The sequence below is a fragment of the Talpa occidentalis genome, unplaced genomic scaffold (assembly GCF_014898055.3).
Source record: "Talpa occidentalis isolate TD23 unplaced genomic scaffold, MPIMG_talOcc4v2.1 talOcc4.12, whole genome shotgun sequence".
Taxonomy (NCBI): domain Eukaryota; kingdom Metazoa; phylum Chordata; class Mammalia; order Eulipotyphla; family Talpidae; genus Talpa; species Talpa occidentalis.
This window is the reverse complement of record NW_023601212.1, coordinates 30,092,931-30,119,418: the sequence shown is the minus strand read 5'-3', so window position 1 is coordinate 30,119,418 and position 26,488 is coordinate 30,092,931. Positions and strand designations below refer to the sequence as shown.

Genomic DNA, 26,488 nt, shown 5'->3' with positions numbered 1-26,488 from the left:
CAATTAATATGCTTGAGTGTGTGTGTGTGTGTGTGTGTGTGTGTGTGTGTATAATCATGTGAAAGAGATGGCGGAGGGGAGGGGAGGTGAAAAGGGGGGAAGAGAAAAGGGAGGTTGTTAGAATTGTTTCATGTAATCATGGAAGCCAAGGTGTTCTAAGATGTGTTTACTGTAAACTGAAGATCCAGAAAAACAAATAGTTTAATTCCATCCTTGTCCAAAGACATGACAACCAAGAAAGCACCAATGTCTAGTGCTCCTGTTGTAAGTCCCAGCTTGAGTCTGAAGGATCTAGAACCAGGAACACCAAAATCATCTGGCTACCCCAGCTCCAACAAAGAGAGTAAATTTACCCTTCCTCTGACTTTTTGTTCTCTCGAAGATTTCCACTGATGAGATGATGTCCACATGCATTACTGAGGTGATTTTTTTCTACAGACTACCAATCCCGATGCCAATCTATTTTGTAAACACACAACACAGACACACTAAGAAACAAGGTTTTCCCAGTTATCTGGGAATCTTTAAATTTAGTGAAAATTATCGATCACAAATACAACCCTTGTCAACTTGGCAACCATACCCAGTTCCTTAAGCCATATTTGATTTTCAAATAAAGGCAATATTTGATTTTCAAATAAAGGCAATAAGGTCAGAATTCCATCTAGCAAGAGATAGTATACAACTGAAAATGCACTAATCCCATCTCTGGAAGAGAGGGAGAAAGTCCTTGAGTGATGTTTGCTCTTGTTCCAATACTCTCAGGACTTAAATAGTATCATGAAGAGTTAACAAAACTTAAGTACTGATATAAAGTCAATACCATATCTCATGTTACATGATAAGAGAATAAGAGGAAAGAAAACCACAAAAATGGCTTACTATGTACACAAAAATATATTCATAATAAAAGAAGAGATCATATTCAAATATGTTTGACAATTGCAGTCCTCATTTCTGTAACTGGTCATGTGGTGTTGGGATTTATCGCTATCTTCTTCCATAGACTATTCTGTGTCTCAGCAAGCACCTCTGTTGGTTGTGGTTCTGTTTTCAATAGGGTGACCCAAACCTTCACTGCAACCATTTGAAGTCCTGGCTGGATGGAGACTGATAGTTCTCCTTTGATCCACAGGTACTATTCCTCTATTGTGGAGTAGCAGTTGATGTCCCCTTGATGGCCAAGATCGATCTCTCCAGTCAACACAGTAACCCCCTTCTTTGTTGATTTGGGGCACAGTCAGGAGGATCCCAAAATGGCCAAAGGCAGTCTTAATTTCCAATTCAATAGAAACTTGGTTGCTTCTCCTGGTGGAAGCATTCCTCCTTCTGGAATTAAGATCTCTCCACCAGGAGAGCAGAGAGTAAAGTCGAGAGAACAAGTAGCAAAACTGTTGCTCCCATCTAAGTAGGGGTAATAGTGCTTGGTGCCACTGTCATTTTTCTGTGTTGAGCCCTGGCCCCCTGAATCCTGGCTGTAGAAGAAGCAACCCTCTGAGCTCCAGAAGAGGCCTGGATATGCCTGTATTGAGTACAAACCAGACTGAAGGAGCTCTGCCTGGAGAGAGGGGAGAGAGGGCTGTGGATGTCTCAGCACATTGCAATGAAGAACAAACACCAAATGACTCTTTAGAAACTATTTGACAGCAAAGTAGGGGACTATGGAGTAAGGCCGCACTGACCCTCTTAAATGAATGGTTTTCCTTTGTGTTTCTGTTCCTTATTTTTCATTTGCACAACATAGCAACAAGCTCAAGAAAATGAAAGTCACACTGTAATTAGAAGCACAGCACAAGACTGTTCACCTGATTTATACAATCCATGCTAACAAGAGGGAACATAATACAGGTTCCAAGAAATGTTTTTAAATGGACTTTTGATTGTCTGTGGCCCTTAGATCTGGGCCCTAAAACTACCTACATAATGTTCCCCACCCTCACCTTCACAATTTTGGTTCATTTGGTCTGGAGAATGGTCAGCATCTTCTTTTCTTTTCTTTTCTCCTCTACCTTCTCCTTTTTCCCTAGAATGTTCCTCATGAGATTGTTAGCCAGAAATCAAGAATGAATGGTCTGATTGGTTGTTTTGGGTATCTCATGTTCTGATATTCACAAGCCTGTTGCTGTCCTTCCTATTTCCAAATATCTCCTCCTATTTGAATGGTGTTTGATTTTAGCCTATCCTGTCTTATGTGAAGCTTTACCCTTTGTTCATGGCCCAGGGTAAATCTTCTTTCCTCTTGGTAATCAAGTTGCATTACAATAATTGAAAAGCCATATTCTCAGAACTCCCAACTGAAAGATATCTAGCTAGACATTTTATTATATTTGTAAATGTATAAACTGAAACTTTTACAGTGGTGCAAACATTAAATTACATTTTCCTTCAACCTTAACAAACCGTATAGTGAGAGGAACCCATGTCTTTTTAGAACAGGACCATCTGGGAAGGTTGGGCCCAACCCACATTTACTGTGTACACCTAACTTCTGCCTCAATCAGGGCTTTGAAATCTTGATTTCTAACCACTCAAGAAGAGAGGGTTCTCTGCAGAACAAGAACAAAGAATAACATGGTATAAACCATTTCTTATTTCTCAGGTATTCCTGATAAATCTATCCCCCATCTATCCTTCATTCTGATGCCAACGGTCTTTGTAAAACCTCACTCAAATAATCTCCTTCTTCGAAACCTTCTTATGACTTTCCATCCCCTCCATGATGAAATTTGAGCTTCTTGGGTTGGCAAAAATCTGATTCTTTCTCTGTCCAGACTAGCTATGGGGGACCAGCAGAGGGAGCAATAAGGCCACAAGATGGGGGAGGGGGCATTGGTATATTCCAAGAGCATCAAGGAGTAGCAAGCAGGGAAAGAAAGAGGGTGTGTTTGGAGGGGAGGCTAGAGAGACGCCAAGAGTTGGTAATATTCTCCATTTCAGGCCATGGGAAGGACTTTTGGGTTCTGCCCTGACTGGGAGTATGGGTCAGAGGAATGTGAAGTCTGTAAAGAAATAATTCTGATGAGTGTATGAAAGTCATTTGAGAGGGAGCACAAGAGGAAAGTGGAAGATGATTTAGCTAGGCAACTGTAGAATACTCCAGAAGTAGATGATGGAGACTTTGGATAGGGCAAAGTCTGGATATACAGAGGTAAGTTTGGGTTCTGGATAAATCTCCAACTTCAGCACATCTAAAAGTCTATGTCAAGACTGGGGAAGAACGTGGGAGAAAGAAGAGTTAAGATGGACATTGATTTTTTTTGACATGAGTTAATAGAAGAAATGAGTTGCCATACCAGGAATGGGAAGACTAGGGAGTATGTTTAGGGTCAAGGTGAAGAGATAGTCAGAGTAAAGGACTAGGATTCAAGAAATCTAGTTTTTACCTTTTGTGTTTGAGACCTTATGAGGTGATAAGTAAAGATGAAATCTAGATAGGAGTCCCCTCTTCATTGACAAGAAAACACTTAGCAATTTTATATTCCATCCCATTCCCAGATTCCCAAGGCAAATCTCATGGCCTAATGCTAGGTAATGTTATAAGACTCCTTCCATTAGAATCATATTTGGCTGCTCCCTTTCTCTGCTCTCCTCCCTTAGAGACCCAGGAACATTTATTTTCAACAAAAAGAGTATGGTCTTGTATTGGCATTTGGATTATTTCATCATCTCCTGTAGTTACCCTAAGGATAAGGAACTGATAACTTTATTATAGCCATATGACAGGAGTGGATCCTCAAAGTATTTCCTTTAAAAAAGAAACAGTTAGAAACATTCACCCTCAAGTTGACTTTTAATTCAACTCTCACAGTGAATGAATCTAAATTTCTTGCAAAATTGGAATACAACTTTTTGTGACTTTCAGCCATCAGGAATTCAAAATATCAAAAGCCAGTACATTAGTTTCCTGAGGCTGCTATAACAAATTGCCATAGATTTGGTATCTTAAAACAAACACAAATTATTTCATAGCTCTAAGAACAGAAAGTCCAAAATCATTTTCATTAAGCTAAAACCAAGTTAACAGCAGGGCTGTGTTCCCTCTGGATGCTTTAGGGGAGAAACGTTTCTGGTCTCTTCTTGTTTCTAGTGGCTGTGAAGTTCCTTGCTTGTGGTAACTTTTTTTTTTATTAGATACTCAAAGTGAGGATTTGAATCTGGAAGCAATATGACAGATTTCACTCTGTGAGGACTGTTCCAATGCAAATCTCAAATTTGATTTTTTTATATTTTAATAGTTTTATTTATTTTTTATATATTTTACATTGTTATTTCATTTTTTTTTTTTTTACAATGTATGCTTTCTCATCTCAGGTTTAGTTCCCATGAAATTCCCACCACCAATTCACCCATGTACTATCACCTTAGTCCCTTGTGCTCTTCCCCCCATTTTTTTTTATTTATACAAGAACTGGGGTACAGGCTAGATGCACAGGAGGGTCTTCCCACCCATTTTGATGCTATTCCCTTGTCTCCTGCTACAGAATGTCTCTGGTTTATAGTTGCTTGTTGGGCTTCCCTGGTGGCACAAGGGCTTGAGACGCAGCCTATGAAGCTATCCACAGCCACTGCAGCACCAGTTCGATTCCTGGCCATCCAGGGAGCTACCCACATGGTGCAGCAGACCTCTCCTGACTTGCCCACTGCTCCCCTCAGCAGTGTATTTCAGTCAGTCTGCCTGCTCTACTCTCCACTCTGTCTCTGGTGAATTCTCTCATCCCCCACACCTCTGGCCTGTACCCCAGTTCTTGTATGCATACATAAATAAATATTTATAGTTGCTTGTTGATTTTGATTTTCACTTTAATAACTTTATTTTTCTTAATCCCTTATTTGGATCCTCTACATTCCTCCTATAAGTGAAACCATATGGTATATTTCTTTTTTTCTTTCTGGCTTATTTCACTGAGCTTGATACCTTCCAGCTCCATCCATTTTGCTGCTAATGGCATGAGTTTATCTTTTTGATTGCTGAGTAATATTCCATTGTGGCTTGTGGTCACTCTTTCTGGTGTTCAAGACTAGCAAATTTGGTTCTCCGACTGTTCCTTCTTCACTCTACTTTCTCCTCTTATATGTTTATATCATCACCTCTGCCCCGACCTCTCTCCTGTTAGACTATGTTCAGGACCACCTGGTTAATCCAAGGTAATCTCCCCATCTCATATTTCCAATTTACACATCTGCAAATACACTGTCTTATAAAGTCACTCACAAATCCAAGAATTAGGACAGAATATCTTTGGATGGTTTTATTCAGCTCTCCACAGCCAATCCCAACATGATGAGTCATTTTGCTTAGTGATTTTTTTTTTTGAAAAGCAGAAGCTTCACAGGTCCACTTGTTATCCAGCAACTAGTCCTTGAGTCCCTGGGGACAGAATGTAAAAGCAGAGTTCCGCCCTCAGGAGGGTCCTCATCTATTGGGGAAACAGATCTACCAACTAATCACATAAATGTCAAACTGTAACTGTGGCAAGAAACACAAAGCACTGGGTTCTAAGTCACGGGGGAAGTGCAGGGAGAGGGTGAACTAAGGATGAGTTAGTTTGAGACAGCAACCCTAAGGGGGTGGCCTTCCCGTAATGTTTGAAGGATAAATACTTTAACTGAGTGTAAACAGGAAGAGAATGCAAGGTAGAGGGGCAAGAATGTAGAAAGGCCCTTAGCCTGACAGAACAAGAGCAGTAAAATAAAAAGACAGTGGTGAGGCAAGAGCCTGACATGAACCAGGAATGGAGTGTTTACGCAGGACTGTGCAGCCTTGATCAGAAATCACTCTCTTAAGGAAAGCAGAAGTCCTTGAGGTGCCACCAAATTCAGTTTTGAAAGGATCACTCTGGCTGTGAGTGAAGAAAGAGTGGGTGACAGAGAGCAGAGTGGGTGTGGGCAGACAAGCCATTTTATTTTCATTTTAATAGTCCAGAGCTAAAAAGTAAGATGTTCCCATTCAAAAGACTTCCGTTTATTTAGCCTTCCTGGGTATTCCAGCTCTGCTCCCAGGCTTGGAGCGACACCCCCATCTTAGTCCTAGAAATTTCAGTAAGTGTTCTGTCACAGAGCTCTCCTTTTCAACTTTAATTGCTATTGCACCCCATCACATATTCTCATGTTGCAAACCAGTTTCATTCACCTTTGTATTCATTCCATCTTGCATTTCAGTGGTTGGCACATGGAAGTTTATGCATGAGTGAAGGGTAAAAAAGAAAACTAATTTTCTGATCTTTTTTGAGGTAGGAAGAAAGGGTTTGGCTACCTTGGGTACTTGGAATGAGGGGCAGCATTAGCACAAATGCCTCTCTCTGACGTCCAAGCCCAGGGCAGGGTATATCCACCAGAAGATGTGTCCACACACAATGGTGAACACAAAGGGTGTAGCGGGAAGAGAAATGAGGAGCATCCCTAAATCCAAGGTCAGAGAGAGGAACACCAGATTTGAAGATGGGCAATTAGGATGGGACAAAAGGATGCAATTCTTGGAATTGGGGACCCACATGAGTATCAGAACATGCATGCAGCCCTAATACAGATGACTGACTCTGTTTAAAAGAGACAAAAGCAAATATGAGCCTGGAAACCTTTACTGCTAATAAATAACGACCACAATGAAGGGTGTTAATAGGAAGTGGGATGTGGCTTCCTTGCATCTATTGGATACATTTCTCCAAATTAGATTATGTAATACATCAAAGCATTTCTATACATAAGTGTAATTCAAAATAGATTAAAGAAGTGGGTCATTTTTCCAGGTAGTTATTGTCAAGATTCAGACTGGAATCCAGGACTCCTAAATCCTGAAATTTACTTCTTTCTACTAAGCTATTCAATCCCCAGCGGAGCCAACTCCGGGTTCTTTGTGCAGACTCCCAATTAATCACAGTAGAAAGCACTATTTGCCAAGTGAAAATCCTCTATTTTGAATTCTTAATCCCCCCACCAGCTGAGTTTACCACAAAGACATGAATATATAATTGAGACATAAAGAAAACATGCCACCAAATTAAATTGTCCTAATTTTAAATCAATAAATTCTTTCTCAAATAACATGAAATGAAGATCTCAGGAAAGAAAAATGTTGTTCACTCACAACTCCAGGAGCTTTTCACCACTGAGCTCAACTCCAGCAGAAACCAATTAGTTTTCATACCCATGTCAGACACTAACTTACCAGGCAATGTTCAACGCGAATATCAGTCTTAAGGCAGACTCTTAAGTGGTGACACCTTCAAGCCTAAATTAACCTGGAGACTGTGAAGCTTAGAGTCTCCCAGTCTGTGACCCATAGGGGCACTCAGGGAGCAGGAAAAGATGAGTACTAGGCAAAATCCAATACAATCATCACAGTAGCAGAGCCCAAAGTCTCAGCACCACACACTAGATTAGCTAAAGTACACAGAAATGCACCTTAAGTGTACTGTGGGAAAAAAATCCTTGTTGAGGTTGCAATTATAAAACATATATTTTAGTGCTTTAAAAATTGACCTGGTGGTAGAAGAGTCTTGGGTGAATTTTTACCTTTGTATCTTAACCTATTGCACCAGTTGGATTTAGACAAATTCTTTCCCTCCAATGTGTCTCCCTTTCTCCCGAGGCTTATTGAGCCTAATGCTTGTTATTTTCTATTTCCTAGAGAGCCTTCTGTATATGTGCCCTATGCCAAAACTAGCCAATGGAACTTTGAGGAAGAGATGTGATGTACTGTATAATTTGGAGGAAATTCTTCATGGCTCCACTGCCTACTGCTTCTCATTGTGCTGCTCTGTCAGGACACAGGTTACCCACAACCTAGCAGTGGCCTATCTTTCAGGCCAATGTCTAGTGACTAACCCAAGGACCTTGTCCTGTGACCACATCAGCATCCCCCCATGTCCTCCATGTTGTCATTTTCAGATTTCCACACTGTGCACATGCCCTAGCTCCTGCCTGGGATGCCTTCTTTTCTGGATCCCCTGAAAAATCCTTCTTACCCTGAAAAGGCTGGTGAGGATCTAGCAATTTTCCCTAGTCTTGAAAATATCTTCAATTATTCCCTTTCCATGTATTCATAGAATTTAGATGTAGAGAACTACTTGCTAAGCCAGCAGTCTCTTCTAGACAGGGTGGGCACTCTGAGTGCTCGTGGCCCCAGTGCCTGACTTCGGGATACTGCCCAGTAGAACTGAAAAATACCAAGTGACAATGTGCAATCCGACAACAGATAGACTGAAAGACTTAGACCTTAATGTTCCCCAGGCCCTAAGAAGCTAGTTTCCATTTTAACAAGAATAAAGAATTATCAGAACTCTGTGAGTCTTTTGAGTATCTAAGAGTGCTCTTGCTACAGTCATGGCCTGTTTGGGTCAACGGTGCTGTCTTTGCTGTCACTTTATAGATACTTCATGAGCACAACCTACTGAAACCTGTATGGTGAGGGACATTTTTGGACATGTTCTAGGATTAGCCAGGTAAGTCCTCATGCAATCCTTTGTTCAGAATGTTTGTTTCAAGATCAGCTTATAGGAACTACAGGGAGCTGTAGATGTGGGTCTGGGTGTCTGGAGGAAACCATGGGGCTGTGCTGCTGATCTAAGGTCTGATATCAGTCCTTTTCCCCAAATCAAGTGACAACCTGTCTCACTTGGAGGCTGCTGGAATATATAAGGCCAATAGGAGTCAAAGTCACTTACGGTATTGAAATCTGAAGCAGCTCAGACTCCCTGGGGAAACCACCTTAAGGATAAGAATTTGGTGCTTGGGGCCTCCCTGATGGCATAGGGGTTAATTCTCAGCACAATCACCATGACTGCCTAAGTTCATTCCCCTCCCTAGCCAGGGAGCTAACCCACATATGGCGCAGGAGACTCTGCTGTCTCACCTGCTGCTCCCCTCAGAAGTGTATTTCAGTAGATCCACCTGTTTTACTCCCCACTCTGTCTCTGGTGAATCCTCTCACCTCCCATACCTCTGGTCTTACACCACAATTCTTCTATGCATAAATAAATACATCTTCAAAAAAAAAATAAAAAGAATTTGGTGGTTGTTTAAGACCTCCCATTGGGAGTGCTCACGTATTCCATGGAGGATGTGGCTTGACTTCTGTCTTTGCTGTGAAACAATGGCATTGCCTGAGCTTTCTGCTCCCTTAATGTCATCCTTGGTGTGAACAACTTGGACAGGAAAGCCTATAGCCATTGACTGTTCTGAACAGGGAGCACTGGGAGGCAGATGTCAAATTTTCCAAAATGTTTAGAAAACATGAGGACCCTTCCGGTCATACCAGAAGGTGCAGGGAACAACATTATGAGACCATTATGACTTCTATTATAGCAATTCTTTCAGATTTCTTTAATCTAATGGAGTCTGCCCTACTGGCTTAGCAGGCAGATAATGTCCTAGCGGGTTTACTGAATGAGAGTAAACCCACCAACACATCCGGCCCCTCCTTTGTCAGAAACTGCATCAAGAAATGTAAAAGCCCACTAGTTAGAACTCAGCTGTTTCATTTGCATGCTGTCTACATTCTTTCAATCAAATTCAGCTAGAATGGCCCACTTCCTCGTCATTCTCTGGGGTGCTCTGAGGAACACTCATTTTGTAGTGGAATTTCATTTCCTAACTTTTTGAAAATCCTGTCGAATTCAGATTTACAGTCTAGTGACCAGACCAAATGTGCACTTTCAACTATTTCTTGAAACAAGCAGGGAGAGGAGAGATCATTTGGACAGCAATTTGGGATGACAATGTGACCTTCTGTCCCACAGGGCTATTGAAATCTGACGAACCCACATGTACTGAGAAGGTGACTTCTGTTGATTCAGAACTGGATGGTTTTCTCCACCACAGACTCAGCGAGATGCAGCTTGAATGGAAATTAGTTGGGGCAAAGGTCTCAGCTCTACAGGAATCCTGCACTGGCAGGAGAGCATGTTGTGTTCTGGGAGATATGGCTGGAGAAACAGAAATCTTTGCTTTTGATGTTAGGATTAGAGCATATTATTCCCTTTTATATGTTGTGTTTCAAATCTTTTGTTCTGTCCAGTCTAGGGGAGTCTATGGGGCGTGGGTGTCTAGAAATTAAAAGTTATTGTTCCTGTTCTCTTAATCATAATAATGAATTTGGCTTGACAAGGTCAATTAATTATTCAGGATTAGAAAGCAACACAATCACCCATATCAGGCAAGTAAGAAGAGAAGGTTCAGAACAGGAAGACAATAAAAGGATGGTGCTGCCAAGGTTCTGTTATTTACAAGTCACCTGCCTGTGCTGAGTATCTCCCTGCCATGGTCCTTTCTCTCTGGAATTCCACAAAAACAAGAAACGTACGGCAATATCCTGGCTTCTCTCTCTTTTTTAGGTATTAGCCTTTCCTCTCTTTCACATGAGCTGTAGCACTGTTGACTCCAAAGGCAGGTAATTAACTAGCAAACAATAGCCAGGATTTTCAGATTAATTCAGCCTAGGAAGACATAGGAAAACTCATTTATACCCAACAAAAAGGATAGGTGATTAGTTGTGCCAATGGAAAAAGAGAGACCTAGGTAGGACCTGCAGAACTGATAAAGAGCTTTCACCTCCAATGCTTCTATTGCTTCTATTATGGCTACTGTTAGCTGCATTAACTTTCTCATGTCTGTAAGCACAGTGTCTCTTAGTGAGAACATGCTCACAAATTCACCACCGAGATTTGGAGTTTCAGTCAGTATTCTGATAAGCGAACACTCTAAAGTTCTGCGGACCACCAGGGCAGTTTTGCTGTAATACTACACAGAGATTAAAAAAAACAAAAACAAAACAAACAACAACAACAACAACAACAACAGTGTGTTTGAGATGTTTTGTGCAGCCCTTAGTCTGGCCAAGAATTCATTCCCCAGGATCATCTTACTTGCTTTGTGATTTCTGAGATGTGGCCTCTTGCAAGGGAGCCACAGAGACCAGGTATCATCAGTGTAGATATTCTGAGTAGACTGGTTTGGCAGAAGGATCAAGAAGGGGAAAAGAGTAAAATATGCAGCTAGATTCCAGAAGCAGTCACTTATTAATCACACTTATAAAGCAGAACACCCTAAGGTCAAAGAGATGGAATTCATTAGACCCAAATTTTAATAAGGCATAGATGGATTTCCCTCACTCTGACCTAAGAGATTATGTTCTGGTTGTCTAAATGGATATGCGTACTCATGGGGTGTGTTTCTTCCTTTTTACAAGCTCATTTTGAATGTAGTATTCACAGCCTCTTAAAATCCACAAGTCCAACTTCTGACCATCTCTTCTGCCACATGAAACCTTACCAAGGATGCTAGAGATGAATTAGTTCTAACCTCCTCCAGGATTCAGGTAGAAATCTCAGTGTCCTGGGCCTTCCAAGGGGGTTAAGCACAGCACTATGAAGCTATCTGCAGTCACTGCAGCACGAGTTCGATCACCAGCCAGAGAGGTGACCTTTCCTGTCTCTCCTGCTTCTCCCCTCAGCAGTGTATTTCAGAAAATCTTCCTGTGCTGTCCTCTACTCTGTCTCTGGTGAATCCTCTTACCTGCTGCACCTCTGGCCTGCACCCTAGCTCTTGTATGCATAAATAAGTAAAACTTAAAAAAAAAAAAAAAAAAAAGAAATCTCAGTGTCCTCATGGGCTTACTTCCCAATTCCCACATTTAATCAGTTCCCAAGTTCTGCCTCTCCTTTAGATGCATCTTTAGTGTCCAGTTTTCTATTCCAATTAAGAGAGGAACTCTGGTCCTCCATTGTTTTAAAAATCCACCACCTTTATCCTTTTCTCCAAAGTTCCATTCTCCTTTCCATACCGTACCTGGCTCATTGAGTCAATGAAACCTTCACTCTTGCTGAGCATAGCCTGGTCTATATAGTAATCATTTTATAGCACTGACTAATGGAAGTTTCTATAATTGTGGGAATATTGCATATCTATATGCCCAACATGGGAGCTATGTCGCTATGGAATTATTGGAAATTGTCTGGTGTGACTGAGGAATTAAATTTTAAACAGCATTTGCTTTAGCTAATTTAAATTCAATTCTAAATAGTCATCAGGGTGAGTTGTGAACTGTCTTCTCGCCTTCCTGCCTCTAGCCCCTGGTGTCTTCTTCTTCACCTCCCTCTCATACTTGCTCCAAGGCCATTCTCCTCCACAGTGCTGTCCCTTGTTCCTGGCTTGATCAGGGAACTTGACCCACCTGATCGTGATCCTCTGGACTTTGATTGTAGTCCTGAGACTGCTCCCTACCTACACACTGACCTTGGACAATGCATCCTCACCTTCGTCCTGCAGGCTGACCTTGAAAGCCCAGCCATCATAGCTGATTTGTCTGCGATTGGACACTCACCCTTACTCTGCTGATTTCTCCATGGTTCTACTTAATAGTTACACCTCCAATTCCTTCCTGTCCACATCAGAGACTCCCCTCTGCAGCCCTGACCAGAATGACCTGAAGTTCATCTTTCAGATACATGACCTACACTGCTGGGACCTTTGGAAGCGTCCATAGTCACCATCAGCATGGGAGTGATTGAGGAGAATTTAGGCAGTCCCAGAGCTATCCTCCTTAAACACACACACACACACACACACACACACACACACAAAGGCTAAATACAATCCATAGCAATAGGCAGTGAGAAAAGAAGATATAGACCCACTGGATTACTTTTTTTTTCCTTCACTATAAGGACATGGAATGTAATCAGCAGATTTTTTAAAAATCCCAGAAGACAAAACACAAATCAAGGACTTGCAGCCAGTGAAAGACTACCCTAAGATGTGGAAGGACTATAGATGATGCTTATGGCTCTATCTCTGGTAAACAGGAGCCAAGTTTCCTTTGCTGTACTTGTGCTAACCAACAGACTGGTCTAGAATAGCACTGGGAAATCTTGTTTCCATATAAATGTACCAGGCTGATTTTTTATATATGTCATTTCTGAATTTTATTCAAATGTTCAATTAGATAACATAGGGGTAAGAGGTCTCACACTGCAGGTGTTTCCAGGAGTTTGGGGCAAGTGGATATCCAGAGAAGATTCAGCCAACAGCAGCTGTGCTTCAGAGAAACTAAATTCTTAGGGAGGAATGGGGCAAATGTTCTACAAGCCCATCTCCATAGGAAAGGAAACTAACTTTTCAAGGGCAGCTTTGATGTGCCAAGTGCTTGGCCAGGTTACTAGTAACTGAAGTTGTTTCTGGATGATCATTAACTGTATGAATGAGTGAAAACATGAATGAGGCCATCGGCAAAGGCTCAAGGCAGAGACAAAGATGGCATCGTGGCCTCAGTAAGAACTAAATGTACTGAATCACAACCATAGAGGAAACCCAGCACAAGGAACTCTTGTGGGGGGTGGGCAGGGTATTTGATGGTAAGGGGAAACACATCAAAATCCCAGCCTTTAAGCCAATGGGCCCGGTCCTGTGATGTGCCATTGTTTCCTTCTCTGTGGGTTTACTCACATAAGAAGCTTCCTACACATATATAAATACACACACTCATGGGCAGGATATCAGTGGAGTTATTCCTGTTGCTGTTATTGTCTGTGTGCGTGTGTGCTTAATGATCATAATACCATTTTGAAAACTTTTTATGCCTGATTTTTATTCCTCAGCTTTCAGCTCAGGGTTGAATAGCAACTTCAACAAAATCCAGACAGTCATCTTCTGCTAGGGGAATTAGGGTGTATGTTCACTACAATAAATGATTCCAAGATAAACATACTCCTTTTTTTTTTCCTAATCCTGGATGGTGATGCATCCTCTTTCCAATACAAAAACTGGGGAGTCTGGCTGTATTTAGTTTGTCTGATTGCTTTTAAGAGGGGGGACAGTTTGGCTCTGAAAAACTATGCTCCTCTATTTATTAAAGTGTCAATAATGCTCAGTCCAGGCATATCGACAGTAGATTAGCTGGGGCTGAGTCTGTGTACAGGACCAGTGCCTTTTTTAACCCAGCTTGTTTCCAGATCAATACAGCCATCAGCATTTGAAAATTAGCCCAAGATGAGATTCCAATACTTGAGGTGGTGTGTCATGCTAAGAGGGCACACAGCCAAGTCACAGATGTATGCACCTAGCCGGGGATGAGATATTTTCCATTAGCTTGGACATGAGCAGAGATTGATGGAGCGTCCACCCCCAAGCCCGTCCCATCCCCCGCCCCCACAGGTACTCCACCTTCTCTCTGGGAGTCTACCTATGACTTCTGGGCTGGAAATTCAGCCATGTGCTTCCATAAGTATTTATTCAAAGTTCATTTCCTGTAAAGTGCTTTCCTAAGTTCTGAGGGAAGGAGTATGTAGCTGTTTGTGTGAAGGAAGGAAGGGTGGATTAAAAAAATAACAAAAACATTGTCGGTGTTTTCAAGGGGGAATCAGTATTTTTCACTATTCTTCCCATTTTCCAGTTCCATAAAGGTCTTACTTCCTAAAGCATATATCTTTAATAGTGACTAGTTCTTTTTTTTTTAAGGATTTACTTACTTATGCATACAAGAACTGGGGTACAGGCCAGAGGTGTGGGGGTGAGATTAACCAGAGACAGAGTGGGGAACAGAACAGACAGATTGACTGAAATACATTGCTGAGGGGAGCAGCAGGCTAGTCAGGAGAGGTCTGCTGCACCATGTGGGTAGCTCCCTGGCTGGCCGGAGATCAAACTTGTGATGCAGAGGTTGCGGATAGCTTCATAGTGCTGTGCTTAACCACTTGCACCACCAGGGAGGCCCAATAGTGGCTAGTTCTTAATCAGTCTCTGTCAGTGCCCAATGCTCTCCACGCTACAGTATGTGTATGGAGGTGGGGGGCGTGAGATATGATGGGGGCATGGGGAACATCTTCAGAAGCACCCCTGGTATAAACTGTAAATGATGACACTGGAGCATTTGCCAAACTTCCTCACAGAGTAGTGATTCTCAGATTTTGGGGGCCAACTATCCACCTGAAAAATATATTTTACATTAAAAATCTTGCAGGAGGAAAGGGGGTGAGTAAATCAGGTAAAAGAGTCAACTCTAGGGGCCTCCCTGGTGATGCAAGGGGTTAAGTCTCAATACTATGAAGCTATCTGCAGCCCCTGCAGCACAAGTTTCAATCCCTGGCCAGGGAGACCTCTCCTGTCTTGCCTACTGCTCCCCTCCACAGTGTATTTCAGTCAATCTGCCTGTTTTGCTCTCCACTCTGTCTCTGGTGAATCCTCTCATCACCACCCCCACACCTCTGGCCTAGACCTTATAGCTCTTGTGTGCATAAATAAATAAATCTTTTTTTTTTTTAAAAAGGTCAACTGTATGGTGGAAGATAGAATTGGACTTTAAATGGTGAGCTTAATGTAGTTTAGACATTTAATGTAGTTTAGACAATGTAGTTTAGTTGATTTATCATAATGCACACCTGAAACTTATAATGCAATATTACTTTCAAAAATATTTTAGAACATAAACACACTGAAACAAAAATTGCATGTAACCATACCTGCTCTGCTATTTGTAATACTCCAAGATTTTCTGCACAATTCTATTTCTTTAAAAAATATCATTTGCACTCACCAGTTTAAAAAATCTTATTTATAGAACCAATCCAAGAAAAAGCCATCAAAAATTTCCTCTTGAAAAGAAGAAAAAGAAAAAAATATATATATGTGTGCATAAATTTTAGCATGACCAAGTTTCGCGACGGCATGAGTATTTCAGATGTCCTGCTGCTGTAATCTCTGACCAGAGAGAGTGCTGGTATTCTCCTCACTCTTGTGGGGTCTGCTTCTCATTATTGCTCCCCACCTCCCTCTTCACAGTGGGCATCTGTGTCCAAGTTGTGTTTTCTCCTGCCTTCTTACAGTGAGTGAGCTTTCCTTTCACTCCCCAGCCTGTTTGAGTGCTTCCTCACTGAGCCCCCTTTCAGCCTTCATTTCTCTTAGCAACCATCCGAGGACACTCCACTTCTCTTGGGTCAGCTGACAGGAGGGGTGAAGGAACCCCTGAAGGAGGATTTATTGCACTGGACCTGCCATTGAGCTGGGTGAAGGGAACAGGGAATCACTTTGGGAATGAAAGAGCAATGGACAAGTCATTCTCCAGCCCTCCCTCCAGGATATAAGCTTCTGAGATAATTAAACAAGGTCTGTTGTAGAAGATGCTTTAAAAGCAACGGTATTTTGAAAAATAAAAGCAGCTAGCGCTTCAGGGCACTTTCAAGTGCCAGACCCTCTTTAAGTGCTTTCATCACGCATGTAAAATTCACTTGTCACCCAACAACTCACAATACTGACCCCAATTTACAGAAGGAGATGCTGAGGCACAGTGAGTGACTTGACTGAGACCGAGTGTAATTCTGAGCTTTTCACTCCTTGGTTAAGATTTGGCCACCATGGCTGAGTGTTGTCTGGTGCCTGAGGACCAGTTCTGCTTCGTGGAGAACAGGCCAGCACCCTTGGCCAGGCCTGAGAAACAGAGGGAGCAGAATGCAGAGAGAAGCCGAGTAGTGCAAACACACAACCTCAAAAGTGGGGTGGGGCTGCAGGAAAGAGAGGGGAAGTTGGGGTACATCCAAATCACAGAAGATCAGACACAGGAATACAGGGTGCTGTGGGTCAGAAACCCTGGGCCGGGAGGGATGAGAAGATGCCAGCGAGTTGCAAAGAGTGGACTTGGCCACGCGGGCTCTGTGCTAGGGAGGTGTCCGGAACATCTGTGTGGGCCCTGCCCCCTTTGCAGGCCGTGCCAATGTGGCATATGTGCAGCGCCAGAAAAGCATTCAAGGGTTGGTCTTAAAATAAAACAAACTTGGAATTGCATGGAACCTAAAAATTCTTAGAGGAGAAAAAAGCCAAGGAAAGCAATAATTAGAAGATAATTTTCTGAGAAAATATATTATTGGAACAAAAACAAAAAAAAGTCCTATTCAATGAGAAAATTATTTGAAAATTCAGCCTCTGATGGCAAAATGACAATTAGGAAGTTTTCCTGACCAGATGGGACAAACAGAAGCCATCTCCGATCAGGATTGCTGAAGGTATTTCAAACAGTTCCTCCCACTGAGCTGCACAATCACCCCATCCAGCAAGCCCCCCCTACCTTGCACTATGAGGTGCACCCTCGAGGTCTTGGGGTGGTTGTCCGTCTGTACAGAGCAGGTATACGGGCCCTCGTCATACACGTCCACATTCTGGATCTCGATGCTGTACTGGGTTTGGGTGTTGCTCAAGAGGACCACGCGAGGGTCCAGGCACCACTTGTCATTCCCGGCATAGAGGATGGTGCTGCGGTTCAGCCAGGCCACCCGGGTGACCCGGTTGTCAATTGTGCACCTGAAGGGAAGAACAGATGTATCAGTCAAGGGGGCAGAGGAGTAAGGGGGGCCACCCCTGTGCTGGCTTCAAGGCGAGGCCACCATGACTTGTTTCCACCCCAAACCCCTAGTGTTCATGCATGTTTCCTTTGTTGGACTTGTCCTAGGTGGCACTTTCTGGAACTCAGCAACAGATGTCTTATGTTTGGTTTTGTCTTTTTTATTTTTAACATTTTATTTATTTTTAATTAAGTTTTCCATAGAAGAACTGGGGTGTAGGCCAGAGGTGCAGGGGGTGGTGGTGAGAGGATTCACCAGAGACAGAGTGGGGAGCAGAGCAGGAAGATTTACTGAAACACACTGCTGAGGGGAGCAGCAGGTAAGACAGGAGAGGTCTGCTGTGCCATGTGGGTTAGCTCCCTGACCCGGGGTCCAACTCAGGCCATAGGGAAGATAACACTGAGACCTAACCCCTAGGCCACCAGGGAGGCCCTCTTAACATTTTAAAAGGACAGGTTTTTAGGAAAAGGACGGGGGGGAAAGGCACCTGCATAGTCACAGGTGGGCAGGAGAGAAGCTGGCCTTATGTGTCTATAAACTCAGAACCCTGGCTGTCTCAGACACCTGGGTCCTGAGAAGCTCAGTTTTAGAAGCTTCTAAAACCATGAGTGTATAGGACCACTTCAGATAAACTTCCATTACAAGCAGGGGCATCTTCAGCAAGCAGGAAGGTCAGGCCCTTCCAGCACAAGCCCTTGCTGAAAGCTCTCCATGAGGTAGATGGGATGATTCCGGACCTCGCTCAGTGTAAGTCACTCATAACAATCCTATGGGGAAGGTTGTACCAGTAGAGGGAATTGAAGAACAAAAGAGAAACTAAGTAATTCTCCCAAGTCACACAGATAAGGCGTGTTAGATAAGAAACTCAGATTTCAACTACTAAAAACTATTCTTCCCATCTCAGAATAGTGAAATCTGACAGAAGGCTTCTAAAGTCAAAACTAAATATGGACCACCCCCATTGCTATTTATTGTCATGATACCCAGGGGCATAGCTGTTCAATTACTGCTAGACTAAAGACATTTTCCAAAACCTTAAACTGTTTGTACATGTAAAAATAGTTTTCTTCTCTTTCTGTTTTGCACGTGGAGTCCCCAAATTATGGAAACTCCCTTCTCTTTCCTATTCTTGCAAAATCCCCAGCCTCTCTCCCACGCCCTAATCACATCTCTGTCTGTACTCATTTCCCTCTCTTTCCTACACCAAGCAAGTTCTGTGGCCTTAGGCTAAATTCACAAACACAGTGTCCTGATCCTAACTTTAATACTGGAAACAGCAATGCAGCATGGTCTGTATAATGATGCCTCAAATTGGTACATTCTTGTGCAGGGTACAAAATGCTTTTACATCATCCTGTCTCATTTGATTCTTGTAGCAAGTTTGTGAGATAGATGACCTTACTCACACTCTACTTAAGATGAGGACTATAGGGCCTCCCTGCTGACACAGGGATTAAAGTCTCTGCGCTATTAAGCTATCGCCAGCCACTGTGGCATGAGCTCAATCCCCCGCCAGGGAACTAATCCACATGGCACAACAGACCTCTCCTGTCTCACCTGCTGCTCCCCTCAGCAGTGTTTTTCAGTAGATCTGCCTGTTCTACTCTCCATTCTGTATCTGGTGAATCCTCTCACCTCCGGCCCCTGCACCTCAGGCCTACACCCCAGTTCTTCTATGCATAAATAAATAAATAAATAAATAAATCTTTAATTAAAAAAATAAAAGATTAGGGTTTGGAATGGTCTGTTAACTGGGCCCAGGTTAGAGATGGACTTGGATCTGTTCAGCCAGGGCATCTAACTCTCAGTCCTGTGTGCTTCTCAGAATGTACAATTCTGGGTTTTTCAGTTGAAAGGGACAATTGCTTCCATTGAATTCTCAAAATGATCTGTAACCATAAAAAGCATAGGAATGGCTGCTCAGCACCCCAGCTCCCCTGGCAGTCCCTCTCCAGAGGAGCCCTCTAGTACCCTGCATCTTCTCTGCTTATACTTGTGTAAATGTCACATGATCTTTCCAGGGCCCCTCAGACGCAGGTGGGAAGCCTTGCTGGGAGCTCCTATAGGGAAAACTGCTCAACCAGAAACACCTTTGCTCTGGTGTCCTACAAAATTTGTGCTGCTTATTGTGTTTTCTGGACAACGCAGCATGGAAATGATGGAAGATCTAACTAGGAAAAGATCAGTGGAGAATTTCTGGAAGACAGCATGAGCCACTTGCATCAGAATCACCTGAGGGGCTTGTTAGAGATTCTAACTCTCATTTCCCGTCTGACTGATTCAGAATATTGGGGAACCCAGACATACGTGTTTCCAAAAATATCTCAGTTGGAAATTTTGAAAGGAATTGGTATAGAACAGTATACCCAGGACCACACACACAATTTGTGCAGTTCAGTACAACATACAAATGCAGAGTATTCTAAGAATTATGAAGGTTTTCAAGATGGTGAGAGCAGAACATTTAACCACGTGCAAGAACCTAGGTGAATAGATGGGTAACAGACTCTACTGTGCTTATGAGTCTCCTTGGTTCTTTGCTGTCATCATATTCTGATGACAGCAGGGCTGGGGGGCACCTGAGATTCTGTATTATTAATGAGCTCCCCAGTGATGCCAGTGCTGATGGCCACTAGACCATTACTTAAGTAGCATAATCCACCGGTGCATCAGATCACATTAGAGTTTGAAAAGCATTGAGCTATCACTTCACTATGTGAAACTGTGGTCAGAAAACCATCAAATCAGCACCACTTGGGAGCTGGTTAGAAATGAAGACTCTTAGGCCTGACCTCCCGACGTAATGAATTGGAATCTGCTTTTTAGTAAGATTTCCAGGTAACTGGAATACATGAAGTTTGGACTGGTTGACAGTGTATATCAAGACTTCCCTCTGGGTTGTGCCTGGCCCCACCTCCTCCTATTCCCCGCAGGCACGATGTTCTGCCTATCAGGCTGCTTCACCTGAACGGTAGATTTACAACCATAGGACTTGAAATTCCATAAGAAAACACACTCCATAGCTGGCTTTGCTAGCAACATACTTGGGGCATTAATCATTTTAATAAATTTAAGGATGGTCACTGCTTTGACTTGCTTGGATCCAAGCAGAGAAATTGATTTAATTCATATTCATGGTGATTGTTATTGAGCACTTATTACTATATGCTATGTAACGTGCAAGCCTATTCCAGGCACTACTTCATCATCTCAGCAACTGGATTGGGTGCACTTATTATTGCCAATTTACAGATGGGGTTAAGAGAGATTAAAATATATTATCCACATAGCTGAGGTCACACTGATATTAAGCTGCAGAACCAAGATTCAGACCCAGTTTATTTTCCCCCCAAATTAAATGTACTTGAATATCCCATATAGAGCTTCCCCCAGGTCCTTTTAACATTTAAGTTCAACATGCATCAGAATCACCGGGAAGACCAAATAAAAATACAGATGTGGTCAGGAGATCACTCTTTGAGAATCATTAATTTAGATATCTGGGATGAGAGCAGCAGAGCGAGCGGGCACTTGGAAATGACTCTTGTTTGAAACAGTTTTCCATTACTTTATAGGAGAGAACTTTCTTGTAACCAATATGTTCTGGGAAGCCAGAAGCAGAGTCCTCATTATTTCTTCCCCAGCAGCTGAAATTTGACCAGATACCAGGTGCATGGCCATGGTGCAGGGAATGCTGATCAGCAAGCTCGACACTGCTTGAATAATTGTTGTGGATGCCCGCAATGGGGGCATCTCACAACCTCTTGATGAACATGAGAGGACTGTCCTGGGCTTTCTTCTGAGTGTCTAATTACTGGAAATTGACTGAAACAGAAGTAGCCTCACCACGCTGCACTGCACTTACAGGGCCAAAGACGTTCATTTACAGATACACTAACACTCCAAACGCAGCCAATTTCCAGCTCGGTTATGCAGCCCCTGTAATAGACTACACTGGAAAGTTGGCATAGCTTCAGCTGTGGTTTTGGGCACATCCAAGGTCATGTTTAGATGTCCAAACTGTCACTGCCAGGTATCAGTCTTGCTGAGTCTCCACAGCATTAACGTTGGCTTCTGCAGAGATGGATCACAAAAGTAACCTGGCAGCCAGCTCTCGTCACCCTCTCATACCTGCCCCCATCTAGCTGTCTCATTTATCGAGTCTCTACAACAAGGCAGGGGATACAATTCTCCTGGGCTTAAAAGAAATGTGAAAAAAGAGCTTAAATGCTCTCCCCACCAGAGTGGTGGGGACTCTCCCAGCCAGAGTGGATGCCTGGGTGGTGGGATATTCAATCAACAGGCAGTCTTTTCCAGAAACAACCTTAACATCATTCTACAAAATCAATGCCCAACCACACATACATGATCTAACCTTTCCTTCAGCGAGGTGAGTCACTATGTGAATAACTGGCAGTGAGAAAGGTTTCACGCTCAACTCTTCCTGATCAGTCCAGGTAAGTGAAGCTGCAGATGTCCACGGGCCAAGAGAAAAGTTGTCAGAGGTCAATATGAGGCAGGTCAGGAAAAACACTGGCAGGTAGAAAGGATTGGAATGGTGTGTCCAAACCCTGAAAATCAGCCCCTTACAATTTTCTCTGGCCTACTCTCTGCCCAACTGGCCATGCGTATAAACATGGCAATGACCTACATCCAGCCCTGGAACTCCTAACACCTCAAATTTCAACTCTCCCTCAACTCAAGTTGTCTCTGGTCTCACTGCCTGCTCTGGCTTATCTGCACATGCCAGCCCTCAGCCAGTGAGCACCAGCCTTTGGTGTTTGTGTGAATGGCCTTCCTATCCCACCAGACATGTGGCCTTGCCTTCCTCTGTGTAACTCTATGAACAACCCATGACCTAGGCAACTCCTGGCTGAAGTCAGGTAGAGAGAGCGCACACCTGGCAGGGATGCTTTCACTGCTGAGTCATTCACTTAGGCTCTGAGTGTCTTTTTCACTTCTCACGAGAGAAGATTGTATCTATTTCAACATGGATCATCACAGGTATCCATCCTGCACCAATCATCAACACGTTCTCTTCCATGATTAAAAGTCTCAGATTTAGCTGACAAGCAGAAGACCTGCTGATGTGCCCACGCTGTACCATGCACCCAGCAAGGCATGTGGGAGAGGAACCTGCCATGCCAGTAATTTTCTGCAGCTGCCCTGATCAAGTCCAAGCTCCAAAAGTGCAAACCTCTATGTCTTAAATCTCTTGCTGCATCTATACATAGAAGAATAGCCAAAAAATAATCTAGCAAGATCAAGATAAGTGTTGTAGAAAGAAAATCATGAAAGTGTGGACTTAAGATGTCAAGGTACTTTGGGATTTGGGTTGGAAGGAGAGAAAGAAATGGAGGAATGGGGAGAACCTGGTAATTGGAAAGAAAGAGCAAAAGTACCTGTTTGCAACCTTCTAAAGACGGGCAAAGGGAGAGTTGAAATAAAGAGGAGGATTATTGAAGCAAGGGAAGATCCAGGCTTGGCCTTTCTTAAACACACCTGCCTGAAGATCTGAGGACTATAATGGATCCAGACAGTGGGTAATCCCACAATTCCTTCTATCAAATGGCCTTTTAACTGCTTTTGAAAGCAGCACATCTTAAGCAGCGGCTTGAGACCACAATGGAATAAGCTCTTCACAGCACCTGGTCACAATCTCCTCTTATCACAAAAAAATTATTGCCCCAGTTTGGTTCCTCTGAGTACTCAGCTCGAGGCCCCACCCTCTCCTTGAACTTCACAGAGAAACCTCACCGTGCACATGGTTTATTAATATCCAGTTCCATGATATTGGTTTGTGTGTCTTCTGAATCTACTTCCATGTGAAACAACCAAAGAACACACTGAGATGTTTCATCACCAACTTGTTGAGAATCCAGATATCAGCTGACACCTTTGCACTTTATTATAGAAAAAGGCTTCAATAGTGGAATTGCTGATTTCCATTTTACTAGAATCTAAACTCATGTTGCTATTTATAAAGTTGGTTTAGGTCATGTAGACATAAGAACACTGATCTTACATTCAGTTCATGCTGGCCTCACATCTCTTAACTGCTGTGGTTCTACATTAAACAGAAATGATCCGTACTATGAAATCTTAATAGTTATGAAAATGATGGCAAGGGGTCTCCCTAATGGTGCAAGGGGTTAAGATGCGGCACTATGAAGCTATCCACAGCCACTGCAGCATGAGTTTGATCTCCAGACAGGGAAGTGACCCACATGGCACAGCAGACCTCTCCTGTCTCTCCCACTACTCCCCTCAGCAGTGTATTTCAGTCAGTCTGCCTGTTCTGTTTCCCACTCTGTCTCCGGTGAATCCTCTCACCCCCCACACTTCTGGCCTGTACCCCAGCTCTTGTGTGCATAAATAAATAAATCATTAAAAAAAAGAAATTGATGACAAGGCTGGTCATACCTAAGGAGGAGTCCTTATGTCAGAGGCAAATGGACTAAGCAACAAGGTCAGCTGTATACACACTGTACTGAGGTCCACACTGCAGGTAGATCCCTAACCATCTGAGGAAAGGTGAGGAAGAGGATAGGAGCAGGTTTTCAAGTCACACTGCTGGAATCCAAATCCCAGCTCTGTTTTTTATTGCCTATCAACAAGTCATCTGACCTCAATGAGTTTTATTTAACTCATCTGCAATGGAAATAACTTTCCCTCCTCCCTGGGGCTAATGAGAGAATTAAATGGAACCATGCAGGTAAATGCATTGTTTTAGGTGTAGTGGAAAATCCAACAAATAATATTATACAATCTACTATACATACTGTTTACTCATCTTGGGCTTGTATTTATGTTACACTGATCACTAGATGGTAGTTCTTGAAATCTAAGGGCCATGCCTTATTTTTCCCATGTGTCCCTGTACAACATTGTATTGAGTACAAAGTAAGCACTTAATAAATATCTGCCAACTGATTGATTTTTTTATTAAAATCTCCCACCTTTCACAAACTTCTGAGAAGTAAAAGACTATGGGGTCTGTGTCCTAGGCTGTCAGGATAATTATGTCACCACTGACCTGCATTTACAGACACAAAATACACACACATCCCTCTGCACATGCTTACTCTTGCGAGCTTCAGAAAAGCGGAGGTCATCACCTTCTACTTTTCTATTGTTTGGGGGATAAATCAAAAGGGTTTGTCTTTATGCACCTCTAAGGAAATTTCTCAACAAGCACACCTATCCATCTCTCTTTCCCATCTGAGACAAATGTGGTAGCATCATCTCAGAACAAATAATGTTGAGTTAGGTGGGCCATGACTTTTCTGAAATGAATGGTATAGCATTTTGATTTGTGTTATATGAAATCACTGACAGAATCCTGATGATAATTCAAATGTTGAAGGAGGCTTGGCACTGTTCAATTGGTCAGACCACATTTGTAAGCCTGAGCTCCCAGAAGCCATGTGTGTATCAATAATCATGTGTTACATCAATGTGGCCAGGGAGGCCTCTCACCTCTAGCACGAGACCATATGGGCTACATGGTGGCTAGATCGTGTCATGCAACCATAAGTAAACAGTGTTTTGTCCCTATGTAGCCAAAACCAGGCAACTGAGATGATTTTCTTTCTATTTCTTCCCCTAAAATAATCAAAGTGGTCCAACCATAGAAGAAGGGCTCTTGAAACCGTTTCATGGAGACCAACATTTCCTAGAGAAGTGTTGAACTTCACTTTGTCTCCCAAGGGAAGAACCACCTTAGCTGGGACTTGTGGCCATGTTGGAGCTCTTCCTCAATCTTGAGGCTCAGAACCTGATGGTTTGCATGTTTTCTGCCAGATTTCTTCATCTGTTCCCTGTAACAACTGGTCGTTTGAAAAACTCCTGCTCAGAGGAGTACCGACAACCTGAGTCCTAAAAGTCAACTTAATGGCATAATGATGATGGTTTCACTTAAGCAAATGCTTAGGATAAAAAAAAAAAATTACTGATGTTAAGTCAACCATTCTAACTATTCAGGGTGGCAGCTCAACGGCATAGTCCTCATGGCATATCTTTTGAGGGGATAGGACCCATATACTCAACATTCTCTCCTGACCACAGGGATGACTACCATCATTTAAGAATAGATAATGGAAATTAGTTGTTAGAATAATTTCATTTTACAATTACTAACACAGTCCAGTGGGTTCATTAGTTCCTGAAAAAGAACCAATTTGACTGTCCAAACCTTGGACGGATTTTAGAATGTAAATTCCAAATATCATAAAGCCATGCATTCAAATATCAGTGCTCCATTTCTAAATCCCGAGTCCTGATTTGCTTCCAGAAACATCTTTGAAAGTAGCTTTTCTGAGGTGTGACCTCTTAGAGGAGCACAGGTAACTTAACCAGTTTATTGTTAAAGATGGTTACGGGGGCCTTCCTGGTGGTGCAAGGGGTTAAGCACCGCACTATGAAGCAATCTGCAGCCTCTGCAGCACAAGTTCGATCCCCGGCTGGCCAGGGAGCAAGCCACATGGCACAGCAGACCTCTCCTGACTCTCCTGCTGCTCCCCTCAGCAGTGTACTTCGATCAATCTGCCTGTTCTGTTCCCCACTCACCCCCGGCATCTCTGGCCTGTACCCCAGCTCTTGTACGCATAAATAAATAAATCTTAAAAAAAAGGTGGTTATGCCCCCTTCGTTCCTCTCACTTTCTTTCATCTTCCCCAATATAAAATGATGGTGAGTTCCATGGAGGAGCCCCAAAGAGGGGAGCTATGAGGCAGGGGAGAGAGAGCAGCTGGCACTCTCAGCCCATTTTATCAGTGAGTCTGTTGTACTAAGGACTAGAAAGCCCTAGAAGCACATTTCCTAAGCCAGAGGAAAGATGTTTCACAGGTACATCCACCTGAGGAAAGGACACACCTTCTGTTCTACCTCAAGTGCTGACAGAAGAGGCAGCCCTGAAGGAGGCAGGACCTGAGCTCATGTTAAAGCAGTCTACAGAGATGAGACATGTAAGTCTGTCATGGGGAATTGAAGCCTGGAGCCAGAGAACCCACTCTTCAGGGAGGCTGGAAGCCAGGCCTGGCTCCCAGGACTTTGATCCACTGTGATGTCCCCACCAGGAAATGTAGTCCTGTGTTTCACCCAGTTCCCTCGGGCCCCTTTTATCATCTCTCTCAGCTCCCCAGGTTTCTGTGAGTTTCTCTTCT

The 26,488-nt window shown here is 43.0% G+C and overlaps 1 protein-coding gene across 8 annotated transcripts in view; it reads right to left on the bottom strand.

The window, feature by feature from the left end:
• NTM (neurotrimin) overlaps positions 1-26,488 on the bottom strand; it is a 430,040-nt gene that overhangs the window by 174,492 nt on the left and 229,060 nt on the right. For all 8 annotated transcript variants that reach the window (XM_054693209.1, XM_054693210.1, XM_054693214.1 and 5 more), the window contains one exon: positions 17,051-17,283. In XM_054693209.1, the coding sequence (XP_054549184.1) occupies positions 17,051-17,283 (233 nt within the window). The remainder of the gene's footprint in view (positions 1-17,050; positions 17,284-26,488) is intronic.